A 16,209-nucleotide genomic window follows, 5' to 3' on the forward strand; every position below is an offset into this window, starting at 1 on the left:
TCCTATGGAGACTCTTTAAAAAGCCTGTTTTGGCTTCCTCATTGTACACGATTGTATCAGTTTTTAAAGTCCAGTGCAGGCTTCTCTCTTACAACATCTCTCATCACCACTTGCTCGGCTTCACGTGGATATAAACATGTTTCCTTGTATAGAAAAATGGGGGCTGGACAGTAATGCAGATGGCTGATTGTAAGGAGATTGCACAAGCCTCTTGGTTTGAACTGATTCTGATTTATTAACATGTGCACAGTGGAAAGAAGAAAATATGGCGGTGTGCATATTTGATAAACCGAATGGTAGCTTTACATGTGCACTTGTTTTTTGTGCAGGATAAGAATGTTCTCATGTGTGTATTAGTCAATAACTATCACTGAGTTTCTGTAATATTGTAATATAAGTCTTTTGGTTCCTGTTGTAATTTGAATATTTTACTTTTTCCAGTGCTCCCCTGTCTTTGATCCCTCTGTGTTTGTGTCTTCACCTCGCAGTTTGTTTTGCTAATTACTTTTCTTAGTGTGCTTGTCGTACTTTTTACTTCCTGTCTGTTTCTTTCCCTGATTTCCTGAGTGTTTTCACCTGCTAATTGCTTCCTCCTCTGTTTCGCCCTCGTCTGTATCCTGTTCCCTAATTAGTGCGTCGCCTCTCTGTTTGCCAGTTGGTCGGGCTTCCTGTTTGTGGTCCTGTGATTAACCTTTTTTGTGGATCTTTTTTTTTGTTGTTTTGTATTTTCGGTAGTGTGTGTGTTACTTTGGACTCTGTTCATCCTTTTGGAATTGTTTTTTTTTGTCATTGATATTCTACACTTGGGTCCTTTCCTCACCGCTACTCCTGAAAAAAAAAATGCAGAACAAGTGTAGGTTCAGGTAAATGTGTCCTGTTGGGGGAAAATGTGACACACAATTTAAAAGAAGTGGCACATTTCCCTCTTCCTTGGTCAAAGCATTCAATTTAGTATCCTGTTGCTTTAAATCTCTTGTTTGCTGCTCCCGCTCCTGCTGAGAGAAAACCTGTGCAGCCTTTTGCTCCATCAGCCTTTTCTTTTCTATTCATCATAATGTTAACATAAGTGTCTGTATTAGTGTGGTTGATGCAGCCCATTAGTTGCATTATGGTCCATTAGCATGTGTTATGCTAGAGAGATGGAGTTATATCTTGGGGTGAGAGGAGACGCAGATGCTTGGACTATTTAAAAAGGAAAAAGAAAAAGCTCTCCACGCTTTTGGCAAATCGAGCTGCTCTTCTCCTACTGTGCAGCATGACACAAATACAGCTCAACATAATGTAGAAGATTCAAGAAGGTGATTTTAAAGTAAATAACGTTACTAAGGTGTCTGTAATGGCTAGCTTCACATAGATCTTTCATCTCCCTGAAGTCTCGTTTTTGGCTTGGTCATATATCTAACTAAAACGTGAGGGCAGGCCATTAAATAAAATAAGCCTTTTTAACTTTTTATCTAGGATTGAATTGGGAATATACACACCAGTGACAAAATAAAGTTTTAAAGCATTGGGCCAGCGTGTGCCATCAAAACAGCGTACTGGTGTCTTGGTATTGATTGTCCAAGCCTTTAGGACACTGCTGGAGGGATGGACCCACCAGCCTTCTAAGACATTGTGTAATGTGGTGCTTTGATGGTCGCTGTTGAACATGTTGGTCAAAAGATGATCATCGTTGTCAAACCATTCATTGACCCATTATGTCCTGTGAACAAAGGCGTTACATCCTGGAAAAAAATGTTCTCATTAGGAAGGATGTGCTTCATCACATAATGAAGGTGGTCACTGACAACTTGGTACTGATTTGCAGTGCGGGCAGACGTCTTTTTTTTTTTTTTTTAAATTTTCCTTTACTTTGCTACCCGTCTTTGCTTACATGCTGCTTTCTCAGAGAGTCTGCAGTTAGTAAAGAAATGAACATTGCCAGGCAGTGTAGAGTGGATTGCAGGGCATCAAGCAGAGATGTCATCAGTGTGGCAGTGAATCATTTTTTTCAAAGAATTATCGCCCATGGAATGAGGCAGAACACAAAAACTACCATTTGGTATCAGACAAAAGCATGACATGCTGTCAGGGGATTTTGTTGCTGCGACATTTCACTTGACACTTGCAGCCTACGCTTTTTGGAAGAATTGAACGAAAACAAAATGGACTGGGGCAGAGTAGAATAGAGCACACATCAAATAAATACTTATCTCTTCTTCAGCGGGATGTTGGCTGTCTGAACATAGTGCACACAGGCTCATACAGTCATTTGTATGACTCAGGCCTGTTAATGAAGGCCAAAGCCTACCAGCCCCAGCAGGCACTGACGGTAATCGGCAGCTAATGAAAGCTTTATAAAAGCGGACTTTGGTTGACTTACGAGGGCCAGAAACGTTAAGCGGGGTGGATCTAGTCTACAATTAAGCTGGGGTATGTGGGAGGACAAGAGGAAATTGGGTGTTGTCATATTCAGGTTTCGTTCTGCTGCGGTCAATTCGCCTGGTGAAAGTTCACCAGGCGAATTGAAGTGACTATGAACTTGAGTATGAAGTCATTCCTGTTGCTATTTTTCATTTTGTGCATTCCCTCCCCCTCTGGAAGGCATTTCCTATGAGGAACAGAAGGACAAGCTGATATTCAGTCAGAGCTCTTGGTCAGTTAGATGACCCTCAGCCACTCTTTCTACTTGAATTGGGTTTGGATTTCTACTGTTTAGATTAAGCTTAAACCTTTTCTTTTTGATAAAGATTATAGGTAGGGATAAATCAGGTGACCCTGAATCCCCCCATAGTTACGCTGCAATAGGCCTAGGATGCTGGGCCCTTTGCATCATGAGTGTTACTTCTTTTGTCACCTGTTTTCAATTACTATGCATTTAAATGCAAGTTATTATTTATCTGTGGCTCTTCCACAGCGTGGCTTTTGTCCCATCTTCCTCCCCTCACCCCCAACTGGCTGTCCCTCCCAGAGCCTGGTTCTGCCACAGGAGTTTTTCTTTCCCACTGTGGCCAATAGCTTGCTCATACGGGGTAGTGTGACTGCTGGGGTTTTGTCTCTATTATTGTAGGGTCTTTGCTTTTTACAATATAAAGCTCCTTAAGTCAGCTGTTGTTGTGATTTGGTACAATATAAATAACATTGACGTGAAAATTGAATGAGATTTGCATTCACATGTAAACGAAGCAAAACTGTTTACATGTTATTGTTATTTTCCCACTGGCCTGGTCTTTACAGCAGAAGTTCGTTTCAGCTCTTTTGTAAGTCTGCAGTTGTCACTCTCAATCTTCATGCACTGAGACTACTGCACACTCCAAACGTATAATTTTTTAAGACAGCTGTGAAAGGCCAGCAACTGCATTTCCTAGCTTTTTCTTTTTGTGCTGTTTGCTTGGGGTGGGTAGCAGCTAGTGAATGTTGGCTCTGGCCTCAGCAATATTTACAGTTGTTTCTAAGTAGAAAGTAGAAACACATCTTTCATCCTTCTTTTGTTGTTTTTGTTCCTTTTCCAACTTCTGCTTTGCAATGCATTCAAGTTTCCTGCTGCCAATGTTGGCACATGGTACTGGATCACACTGATGACGATGTTTTTGTGTGTATTAGTATCTTAATAGGCTGATACCGTTATGAGAAAGCATGAACAGAAAATTTGTAATAAGAAAATAGACAAAATATTTCTAAAAGGAAAGAAACAGAGAATTATCAGAAAAAATTGTGCTTTGAAGGTCTTTCAGCGTTTTTTCTTCAGACTGCAGTGGCAGGATTTTAAAAAACAATATCTACAACAGAAGAACATCTGAAGTCATGTCCTTAGAAAATATGAAAACATCCAGCAAAGGCCTTGCACAGGACCCAAAAGGATGCATGTCAAGAAGCCATCCTGATGAAGGAAAAGACTGACACTATAGACTGACACTATCAGTCATGGATTGGCCTCCATGCCTCCAAAAAGGCAAAAACCTCCAAAGAAGAGCTTTGAATGTCCTTCAAGAAACCTGGAGAACGATTCCTGAAGACTACTTAAAAAGAATTACAAGGTTTGGCTTAGAGGGTTCAGACTGTGCTTAAGAATAAAGATAGTTATACAAAATATCAACTTTCAAGCTCATTATAATTGTACAAACTCTTCTTTTTCCTTGCATACTACAGTCCCGATCAAAGGTTTATGACCACTTGGAAAAATGGGAAAAATCATATTTTGCATGGTTGGATCTTAACAAGGTTCCAAGTAGAGCTCCAACATACAACAAGAAGAAATGGAAGTGAGACAAAACATTCTTTTGAGCATGCAATTTATTGAAAACAGCGAGTAAACTGAAACAGGCTGTTTTACAGCTGATCAAAAGTTTAAGACCACACCTCCAACAAACTCAAACTCCCAGAAACCAGAGTTCCAAACATCAACTCTGTAATGAGTATATTTCCACATATGATTGCCCATGTTTCAGTATTTCCAGTTTCTGAGGAAATATTAAAATTAATGAGGGGTGACTCAAGACTTTTGCAGAATACTATATATGGAGGATTACTAATGTACAAGTAATTTCAGTTTTCATTATGTGTGTAGAGTACATCTCATCTCTGCCTGAAAAACTACTGCAAAAAAGCTCTGGGTCATTTTATGCAGTGCATGAAGGCACACGTTTTTAAACAGTAGCAGCTCTGAATGGTCAGACTCATTTTTGGCATGAGAACCCACCCAGAGCTAAAGGTCTTAAATTCAACGAATTGTCCAAATTCATTGAATTTTTTTTTTTTCTCAGTTTCTTTTAAATCAGGCTTTTAAGCAACCAAACAAGCACTTTTTTTAAAAAAGATACTTAGTCCATTAGTAATCAATGTGTGCTTGACTTTGATGCCTTCCTTTACATCTTGGAATTTGGTAGATTTAAAGTACTTAGGTGTAACTCAAGTGTTAATCGTGGGCAAGGGGGCCCACTTTTAAAATGTTGTCTTCTGTCAGGTATTGGCTTTTTCCAATGATCAGCAATTATTTACAAGTCTCTTCTATGCTAGGTGCAAGGAAATAAAAATGTTTATATGTATGAAAAAAAATTAAAGTTCCTCTTTCCTTTTTACTTTTATTCAAAGGGTTTGTAACAACGCTAAAAAAAAAGACTTGACGGACTTGGAAATAGTTGTTTTAGAGAGTCTGATCATAAAAAAAGAATATAGGCCAAATGTTCTTAAGAATACCTCATTAACTACAGCAATTTACGTATGCTGCCAATTGATTGGTGCCGAGATGTTGACGCTATTTGATTTCCCTCAGTTTTCACAAGGCTGGCATATTGTGAGGATCCCACCAGATGCTCTTGCAGAGTGCTTTTCCCAGAAGAATGAGAGCCCTGGGGTTTTTTTATTGAAGTGCTACCAACAATTATTGTGAAGCAGAGAAGCTTTGTCTTTTTTTCCCCTATTTTTCCTTTTTTCTTTTAGTTCTTCTTTGTTTTAGTGTGGTTTTGTTTTGGATGAAGAAGCAAGCGGCTGAAGTGATGAAGTAGCGTGAAAGAGATGCATCGTTCCTTCCTTTGCTCTTTGCCACTTGAGATAATACCTGTTTACTTTGGGAATGGATCACTGAAGCTGTGTTGCCACTCCTACCTCGGTTCAGATGGTTTGCGGCTAAAGTGCATGCAGATTTTCTTGTGCCTATGAATACGAAATAAAGAAGAGGTGAACGCTACTTTTCAGTGCGTTTGCACTCCAGTTATTCTTCATTTTCCTCTCTGCGGTCTCTTCCTTTATCTCCCTCTCTGCCTTTATTTGGTGTGATGCCAACATCATTTAAATGTTAAAGCCTGAGTTCGCTTCCACTGTGAACCGGGCTTTGGTGTGTGAACGCTATAATTGTAATCGAGGGTTATTGCCAACCTTTTACAATTGCAGGTTTTGTTATGATGTCCATGGGCACTCAATTCAACCCAAGAGCTGCATTTAATGCCCCCTACACAAATGACAATGACCTGATTCATTTTTGCCAATCATAAAGCGGTGTTACAAAGAGAAACTAAGCCCCAGCTAGGCAAATGCAACCAGGAAGTTCTCATAGGTGTTTATACGTTTACGCAACTCTCATTTCTCATCAAAGTTTGGTTTAATGAAGTTTCAAAGTGGAGTTGGCCCTCACTGCTGTTTTTAATTAGCTATTTTCACTTTGGCTATTACTATCACTGAGGGACTTCAAGTCAAGCCAGAGCTCATATGAAAGCAGTAGACAGCTATGTATCATCAAAGCACAGTCTGCCGGCTCTGTTTAGTGTCATTTCACGCTACACTGTACTTAGCTTAGCTCTGTCCTTGACTACAAGGCCTCTTTCCTCGTTAGGTGTTAAAACACCAGTGCGCACATACAAAAGCACACACACTCTCAGCACCACTGAATCTCTTCAGGTTTCAGGTTCAGGTTCTTGACCCGACGACCTTTAAGCAAATAAGGTTTTTCTTAACTAAGAGCTAGTGGGACAGTCAGAGCTTTTGTGACATATTTCCTCAAACGCACCTACACCTTTACAACTTTTTATCCAGATAGTTTTGTTTAGCTTGCGCTTAAAGGTCCTGGGTGTGCCCGGGTAGTGGGGATTTATGCTTAAGTGGGAAATCTACACCATAGCTATGTTGTAACCACAAGCCACACTGAAAACGTATGATGTAACCTATGGCATAACTCGATGTGTGCTGGTGTAACGGCACATCGCCTTGACGCAGCCATCGATTATCGATTCCACCTGTGCATTTCTAGCTGTTTTTTTGCTGCAGTCTTTGAATTTATCAGTGAGAGAATAACCGTTATTGTCTCAATAATATGTACTCACAAATGTCAGCAAATTCCCAGGGGGAGGTTGCTGAAACTGTTGGAATAGATATGAAAGAATCCCAGCACATAATGCACCAGTACTAGCATAAATGCCCGCATAAATGACATCAGCCACAAAATCTATGTGATTGGGTGAATAAAGGTTGTAGTAAAAAGTGCACTGAGATTTCAGTTATAGTAGAAAAGAGCTCTATAAGTACAAGTCCATTTAAAACTATTACATTTGAAAACAATTAAGTAAGAAACCTTGTTTGGTTCATAGAGGCCCATTGTGTTATTTAGATGTATCTTAGCAATCTGTCAGTCCTGTATGTATCATGTATGTGTATCTAAATTCTTTTATGTTTGTTTCATGGGGAACAGTTAAACTGTTAGAGCCTGTGTCTTTCTGTCTGTGACGACAGCATCATAAACCCAGGAATACTGTTGCTTGAGTGGGAAGTCAATTAGCTCAGCATGAAAGGAAATGTGCTCAAAAAACCCTGAGGTCACGAGTTTAAGTCATCAGTGAAGTATATATTTTTTTGCTCATTCTTTCTCCTGATGATGTTTTTTTCATTTTATTCCAATCAGTAAACATTAGAAAGCAATTCTTGAATACAAAGCTTCTCTTGCTAGAAAGTCTAGCAAAGAGACAGCCTTCAAGAAGAACCTCAAACCAGTTGAACGTCCAATTTGGAACTTTTTTTTTCACCCCAAACAACAACAAAAACCCCACATCAACAGTTAGTCAGTGTTGAAATGTTTGCTACATGCTGAAATCTTTTTCCACAGTAACATTAGACTGCTTTCATTTTGAATCCACCGACGACAGATTTCTTTGCCCTGGTGCTTAAATAGCTTGTGTCTGATCTGTTTTCATTAGCTACCTTACAAAGGTCAGATGTCTTCTTCGCAAAGATGTCTGATCCCACGGTAACACGCCTTGCTTTACAGCGAGGATTGTTAAATAATGCCAGTGATATCAACGCCACACAGCCCCATGAGTTTGTTTTTACTGAGGAATTGAGGAGGTGAGTGCACTGTGCTGCTCTGAGGCTCCTGCATCATTATTCAGCTGGCAGATTTAAAATCCCAAACCGCGAACAATGGACTCCCTCCAATGAGCCGATGTCTCTTTTGTTCTCTCCCAAAATAATTATGTTAAGAGCTGACTAAAAGCCTGTCCCTTCTCTTTAGAGCTGAAGTTATATGCAGTCGTGTCAGTGGGAAGTGGGCTAATGTTAATGTAGCGATCGTCATTTACAGAGGAGCGCGTGTTTGTGTTTTAGCTAAAAATGCTATCCAAGGAACTTAAGCTTAAAGGTCACAGCACAATCACGATTTGAAATTTACTGATATCCATTTTTTTTAAAAAGTGCTGTAGATTCAGAGTATTTTTTGCAGACTTCCATCACTTAGAAGTCTTCCTCAGAAGAAAAGGTGATTGTTAAGGGTGAGCTGGCAACACATAGAAAGGAAATGTTATTTGTCTGTAATCCTGCCTTAAATCTTGTTATGTGAGCCACCATAGATGGGGCACGGCAGATAATGAGGGATGTTATTTAACCAGAAGGATGCAGTGAGTGGGATGTCAAAAACACACCACAGTAATCGGTGCAAACTGTGAGCAACAACAACATGCTGAGGTTGTTTTTTTCCCCTCTTTTATAATCAAGGGTGATAAAGTCTTGCTGCCTCTAGAATTAACAAGAAAATATTCGTCCTTAATGTGTAATATTCATATAGCTTTGAATTACAAACAGCTCACCTGGCTTCACCAAGAGGTGCAAACTATGCCTCCCAAGATTCATAAAGCTCACCCATTAACTTGTTATATGTTGTGTGATTGCTCCAACAAATGCCACTTTATCTTGTCGCAGCGCTAAGCAAAGAGGCTACTTTTTAAATCTTGCAGGTGAAAGAAGTATCCATTTTTTTCCCTATTTAACTGTCCACAAGAAAGCAAATATACATAGTTTGGAAAATGTCAAAATATTCCGTTCTTCCGAATGAGGGGGGGGGGGGTGTTAAACTGGTATGTATTACACGGCCAGTCAGTGCTCATTATGATAATTTGAATGAATTGTTGTCAACATACTAGAAACAGACCCCAAATGTTTTCATCCTCAAAAACGGGTTGCACTCCTAATAAGGTTAATAACCTGCTCTTAGCTATTTTTAATACTGGCACAAGCTCCCTGAGGAGTCCAGTGTTTCTGTCTAGCAACCAGTGACTTGGCTCACTCATTAAGTCCTTCAGTAGCATCATAGAGGAGCCCGGCAGACAAAAGCTTTTAGCACACTCTAGTAATAGATGTTCACATTGAACTACTTGAAATTGCAAGGACTCGGGTATCAGAAGAGCCTTTGTGCCGTGAGTTTTAAAAATATATATATTATGTAGAAAGGGATGTTGTAATCAGGTGTTTGTGATTTTCCACATTGGGTTGGACTTTTTAAGGGGAATGTTTTGCAGATGTCCTGATTCGCTTCTTTTCTGCTTATACAGGCTGACATTTCTTTTTGCACAAATACAGTTTTCTCACAAAGGCAAACATTTCTTTTGATTTTAGGCAAACAATTTGCAAAGCAAGTGCTAAACATTTGTAAAATGCAGTGTGGGCCAATCTTTCTTCAGTGCGAAGGATTTAGGTGCCTTTTAAATACAAAAAAAAAATGTTATTCTTGGCAACAAGTTGCTTTGTCGGTGTTAAGAGCATAGCTAGACTGAAGGTTTAGGCTCGAATTGCTAAAAGAAGGCTGTGTAGTAGTGTTCATAGTGGGCCTGTAGCAGCGTCTAAACCACTTCCCCAGGAAAGCAGCAAAACACAAGAGGGAAGATAATGCAATGCATCAGACTAACAATGTAAGGTACTGCTGGGTATATTTAAGTCTGGGAATGTTTTGTTACTCTGGAGTGAGAGACCTGTACTGAATCTACTGCACTTTGACAGGTTCACAGACATGCTCTCTGACTTGCACTTTTTGTGTGCAGGGGTTCATACTACTGCAGGATAATGACCACACATTTCAAAGCCTTGAAAGGACTACTTGATCACCAGAGAAAGCCAGGGAGTGTTGGCTTTCTGTCCACAGATACCTAATCACAACCCAGCTGAACATTTATGGGGGGCACTTGATGACTGAGAATGCAAAATGGGCTGGAATAACATGCGCTAGCAGGTTTAGCATGTCCTTGCAAATCAAGTAGATGGACAGTAGGCATGCTAAGGTATTGGGAAATCAATGTAGAAGTTGAACTTTTAACTCAAACCCATGAATTAATTTTTCCTGAGTGATATTGGATTCAAATTATCTGCTATTCAAGTACATTCACAGCAGTCAGCAAATAAGAAAGATGCTTGCACAGATGTGTATCATTTCTTTATGAAAAGTCTCTTAAACTGCTTCCTTCCCGTGTCATCCTCCTCCTCCACCTCCACACACATTAGCTTCAATTCTGTATGGTTCCCAGGTGGTTCTCTGGTTGTTTCAGCTGGTAATAATTCTTGGAGGCTTGAACTGAGCAACAGAGTATGTTAGTCATTAATATGTCTGTCAGCAGGAGTGCTTCCCCATCTCTCCTACATTCGTGCGTGTAACGTAACAGTCTGAGCCCCCGGAGCACAATTGTATGTTAAAAATGTTCATAGGTAGGTCAGAAGCAGTAACTAACAGTGCTAATATGATTTGCAAGTGTGAATGAACCCGTTCAAAGAGTCACAGTGAGTGCTTTCTTGCATCCAGCACCAGGAGGGTCGCTGTTGCCAAACGATCACAGGTGCAGGATGTGAGGCAGCAGAAGTGTTTTTGGCTCATCTCAAAGACGGCTTTGATTTCACTTCCTGAGGCAGGTGCTGGAAGGTTTCCTGTTTCTCTTGGTCAGTGAGGGATGTTTTTTGTCTTCATTCGCCAGCTAATGTGGTCTGCATATCCCTTTGGCTCGGGGATTCCTCTGGTAAGAACAAGTGAAAGGGAGAGATATGAAAGGATGACGAGGGCGGTTGAAAAAAAAAACAGAGGTTGAATCTGTCCTTCATTTCCGCTTGCCCAAGCATGTTCGCCAGACACAACTTGTGACTGTCACGCAGTTAACCAAGCCGTGATATAAGTTCATTACTGACACACAGCTGGTTCTGAAGGGGAGAAAAAAAGAGGGCAGAAAAAGGCAGATGAACACATGATGAGAAGTACTGTGCTTTTAGGAAAAACAGTTTGATGTGAAGAAGGCAAAAGTAGAAAGATGCAATATGAATAAATAATATATAAATAAATGATGTATTGTCAGTTTCAAATGATAGCTGGAGGGAACCTCGACTTTAAACACCTCTGAAAAACAATCTTGCACGAGGAGGTAAAAAAGATCAAGAGGAAGCAGGAGAACAGGCAGATGCAGAAGAGCAAAAAATGTTTGTCTTTGAGAAAATTAGAGCTTCTCTGAATAACCACTGTGAACCATATTCTTTATCATGATGCGTGGGTGAGCTGCCAGAGGATTAGAAAGAGTGTGTGGCAGAGAAAGACGGGGGGAGAGGGAAAAAAAGGGACTCAGTCTCTAACAAACCCAGCAACAGAGTGCAGACTGACATAAGGGTTCATGCTTGATCCACCTCTCTATCAACGTATAGTCAGCGGCAACAGCAGGTGTTTTTATTGTTATTTGCTTCAGGAACAAACTAACAAATCAGGAAAAGATTTGTTAGTTAGATTAAAGAAGACTCCTTAATGAAGATCACCTCTTAATGTGCGACATTCTTCATGGCTGTGTCAAAACATTAAGAACAGCATTAGACCTTAAAGTCTTTCAAGTTGAGCTTGTCTGCAATCCCGGCACCACCCATATCAGCTGAAAGTTCAGATAATAGGCTCATTATCGGATGCTAAATAGCTTTAGCCTGTCTATATTTGCTACACATCTGGAAGCCTCTTTGCAACCCACATTTACCCCAGCTCCTACTTTATCATGTTGTCTGCTCTTGATCACCTCCAGTTTTCACCACGTGCACGTTGGTAGGATGGGGGAGGTCCACGAACATGGACATAAAGCCACTTATAACTTACTGTAGATAAAACGGTAATAATCCTCTGAACTCTATTGTTTGTCACTGAAGTGCAGTCATCTACACTGTAGATTATGACTAAATAGAAGTATGTAAATCTTCAAGTTATTTGACCCTCCACAAACTCTGTCTTCCAGCCATGAAGTCGGACCGTAAGCGTCTGAAAGCAGAGAAGGCAGACCTGGTGAATCAGATGCAGCAGCTTTATGCCACATTGGAGAGCCGAGAGGAGCAGCTCCGTGACTTCATACGCAACTATGAGCAGCACAGAAAAGTACGACACCCGTTTTCTAACAGTATAGAGGCACACACATCCATACAGACCCTCTTTTTCTTGTTTTTTTTTTTTTTTTTTTGTAGTGCATGCTCTGATCTGCTTAATTAAAAAGACGGTTGGTTACAAAAAAGGATGTTTACAGACTGGTTGGTGCGTATGTGGTGCCACAAGAATATGTCATAGTAAGCCCAACATGTAGAGGCACTTTTTTTATTCCTGTCATCTCAGGGTAAAAAAAAAAATCAAATGAAATATTGAAAGCCCTAACAAGGCAGCACAGAAAGAGCCACTGCCTTTCTGTTTGAATCATTCTGTTTAGTCGTGCTTGATGTGTGAACCAATCCATCAGGATCTGTGTGTCTACTAGGAGAGCGAGGATGCAGTAAAGGCGCTGGCCAAAGAGAAAGACCTCCTGGAGAGAGAAAAGTGGGACCTGCGGCGGCAGACCAAGGAAGCCACGGAGCACACGGGGATGCTGCGGTCCCAGCTTGATCTCAAGGAGAACCGCATCAAGGAGCTGGAGGCTGAACTTGCCATGGTGAGAGAGAAAGGCAAATGAGGGAACTTGACAGGCAGGTAGTGAGTCAGCACTGCATTACTGGCTTTTTATAGGCTCCATTTTCTGGAATCAGATATTTAGGAACATTTCTAATGTTAGAGTTCCTTTTTTTCCTTCTAAGATAACAATGTCGATAAAGTGTACAAAGAGAAAAGACTGACTAGTCAAAGAAACAAAGATATTGCACAAATAGTTTGAGTCCTGGTTCAGGGATATACAGTACATCTGTTTGGTCACTCTGCACTGTTTTGCCTAAACTGCATCTAATTGAAACACGGAAAGCCTTTTGAATGTACAGCATAGCCGTCATTCATGTCTCCAACCCCCCCCACCAGATGAGTAACTGTGTCAATCAGAGAATGGAGTTCCGGGTGTTTGAGCGCCTTGTGGACAGGGACTACTCTCCTAGGGTCATGGCGGTAAGACAGGCCCCAAGATTTAAATCTTTCCACTCCTGCCCCCTGTGGAGTTTTCTCCTATTTGTGACCTGTTTGTTGCTTTGGAAAGCCTCTTCCTGCTCCTCGGATGCACGTTTTTCATTTAGTGTTTTTAGTTGTTTTTTTTTTAAACTAACCCTCAGCCCACCCTGACTGATCCCAGTAATCCTAACATCAGTGGTCCCACAGATTTCCACTGTAATCGATCGGAATGTGTTTCAGGTCTAATTGAACGTTGAAATGCTTGAGGGAGGCAACAAAAACATCAGTAGTCTGACAACTAATGATTACATTGAAGGTTTGGGATTGTATTCTGTTTTGCATGACAGAGACTGTGATTGATAACCGTTTGACTGCTGGTAGACGGAGATGATTGCAGTGGAGTTGATTGTGCTGGTGATTTGCAGCCCGCCGCCGCTTGGCATGATGATACGATTCGCACAATAAGCAATAAAAAAAACATGTCAAGCATAATCAGAAAACATGAACACAAAGAAAAAGGTTTTATTGACACAAAATAAACATGCACAAACACAATGTCCAAGGCTCCAGTACAGCTCATTGTTACTCCTGCAGAAAAGCAGCGACAGAGCAAATATGTTATAAGTTATAGAAAAGCTTAATTGTTTTCAATGTCTCCATTTTTTATTTTCTTTTTTTGCACCCCAACAACACCCCCAGCTTACACCGCTGTGGATACAAACAACCAGCACCTCCTCCAGATATTCTGTCAGAGTTCTCAGGAGTGGTAGCGAAAGATTTCACAAACAAAAGGAGAACAAGAATATAACTGCATTTTTAATGAGACAAGCGCCACATAACGAGCCCAGGGGAGAACTCGCATATCTGCATGCGCTTAGAGACTTGTAGTAGAAATCTGAGCACAACATGTATATGTACACACACACACACACGGGAAAAAAAATAGAGATTTACCAGCCTACTCAAAAAGTGAGTTTGCTGAAGTGAAGAATTTTGATTGTGGCTCACTGTGCTCTCTGACTGATGACTTCTTTCCGTCTGCCTCCTCAAGGCGAAACAGTCGCTAGCCACCCTGACCAAGGATGTGCCCAAGCGCCACTCGCTGGCCATGCCCACGGAGGCGGTTGTCAATGGAAACAACCAGGAGTGGGTGATGCAGGCCGATCTCCCTCTGACTGCTGCCATCCGACAGAGTCAGCAGACCCTCTATGTCCACACGGGGCATCCCGCTGACAGGCAAGGTAAGCCAGCAAGGAGCACCAATAACACCTTCATCCTGCACATGAGCTGACTGACATGAGGCGGTTTGACCATCATTTACCCTTTGCATGCTCATGTGAACCTGCTTCACACACATTCACTCCTACCATCTGCTTAGTATGACCACATTGTTGCCCGACGACGACGTTCCAGTTGTGACGTGTCATGCGCTTTCTGTATGATTTCAAGTGCAGATTTCTTGTTTTTGGGGGGGCTTTACAGCTTCTATGTGTCTTTGCTGCACACAAATGTTTTCTCTGCACTTGACAGCTATGGCAGCTGAGGATCAGCTGTGTGTTAAGAACCTTTTTGTTTGAGGTTTGCTTTAGTTTTATGGAATTCAAACAGTAACTTGGCCCCGTTTTTTAATTTCATTTACATTTTTTCATTTCTTGTTCGTACCTAATTTTTCTTGGCCTCTTTTTCTACTTTTCAGCTCCCTCACAACATTTTCCGCAGTATCCTTTTGATTTGAGTTACACACACCTCACGAGATAGAGAAGAAACAGCGTCTCCTGTCACAGCTCCCGCTCTGCGCGGAGACGTTCATGGCTGAGACGCATTGCAGAACCACATTTTTAAAAATTCAAAGCAAATGTCTTTTCTTGTTTAGCTCACTCACTTCAAATTGTGTCACCACTAGAAAACAGTGGTGTGCTTTTAGCAAAGCGGCCAGCACAGTGCCGAAAACCCTTCTGCAAAACGTGATGGTCTGGTAAATTCAGCTGGCACTCAGTGCATCCTCATGTGTTTCAGTGCAGATGTCTGCACGAAGGATTGCAATGATATGCGTTAGATAAGCAAAATATGTAGGCCAAATAGCATGTAACAAAAAATAGGCAAGTTTTTTTGGGGGGGTTGTAATACAGAAGTTCTATCATTATGGGAGTTGTAGAAGAAACGTGAGCCATCAGCTTGAGAGGCTCTGCTAAATTTAAAAGCAAGAAAAAAGCAATGAAAAGAAGGGAAGTGTAGCAGTGTCACCTCCTGCTACCCTAAAATAGAAAGCTCTGGACAAATTAGCCTCATAGCCACCAGAGTTGGAGTCCATCTCAGTCCTTTCAGAGGTTGCTTTTAAAGGGCAGTTATAGGGTTCACATAGGTTGCTGACTAATTGGGGACAGAAGCAAACATTCCCCTCCCCCCAAATAAAAAAAAAACAAAACAGGAAAAATGTGTGAACAGTCACGAACCCTAAATTGCTATGCAATTGGTTGCACTGTATGTATCAGTCTCACCGCTGCACGCACACACACTCTCTCAAACCTCTGTGAAGCTGTTTTCACTGTTGCTTAGCAACTGCAGCTGATTGCAAATAATTTCAGGCTTTTTGGTTACAGACTTTTTTTATTCTTTTTTCTTTTTCAAAAAGATTTTTTTTGTCCCTGTTCTCTACTTCTGGTACACCCAAACACCCAAGAAAGAAACAAGCCTCTTCTCTTTTCCCTCTCGCCCCGTTTAGTGGCTGCCGTGCGGGTGAGCCCGTGCCACTCGCGCCAGCCCTCCATCATCTCCGACGCCTCTGCGCTGGAGGGAGACCGGTCGTCCACACCCAGCGACATCAACTCGCCGCGCCATCGGACTCACTCCCTCTGCAATGTAAGAGCTGCCCACCACCGCACCCTCCCAAGTAGTCGCCACACTGTAGTAACTGTTGACTTGCCCTTTGCTGCCCGGCTGCTGTTGTTTCCTTCCACCATCGTTCTGGCTGAATCCATGTCGTCCCCCCCACCACCACCACGCAGTCTGTTGTGCACTCACTCGCAGCAGTGACTTGAATTTATGTGAAAACCAGCTGTGGTTGTTTGAATAAGTGCATGCCTTGGCACCATGTCAAGTGTCACTTCCCCTCTGTG

The 16,209-nt window shown here is 41.4% G+C and overlaps 1 protein-coding gene across 6 annotated transcripts in view; it reads left to right on the forward strand.

Moving 5' to 3' along the window:
* The window catches only part of kazna (kazrin, periplakin interacting protein a), a 194,732-nt gene that overhangs the window by 166,829 nt on the left and 11,694 nt on the right, over positions 1-16,209 (forward strand). For 3 of the 6 annotated variants that reach the window (XM_084917513.1, XM_084917515.1, XM_084917517.1), the window contains 5 exons: positions 11,976-12,112; positions 12,483-12,653; positions 13,010-13,093; positions 14,145-14,334; positions 15,816-15,952. In XM_084917513.1, coding sequence (XP_084773639.1) covers positions 11,976-12,112; positions 12,483-12,653; positions 13,010-13,093; positions 14,145-14,334; positions 15,816-15,952 — 719 coding nt within the window. Of the gene's footprint in view, positions 1-11,975; positions 12,113-12,482; positions 12,654-13,009; positions 13,094-14,144; positions 14,335-15,815; positions 15,953-16,209 lie in introns of those variants that run through there. The other 3 variants (XM_084917514.1, XM_084917516.1, XM_084917518.1) reach the window with 3 other exon arrangements.

Source organism: Perissodus microlepis, chromosome 20 (assembly GCF_051167445.1).
Source record: "Perissodus microlepis isolate ML-2025 ecotype Zambia chromosome 20, ASM5116744v1, whole genome shotgun sequence".
NCBI classification, from domain to species: domain Eukaryota; kingdom Metazoa; phylum Chordata; class Actinopteri; order Cichliformes; family Cichlidae; genus Perissodus; species Perissodus microlepis.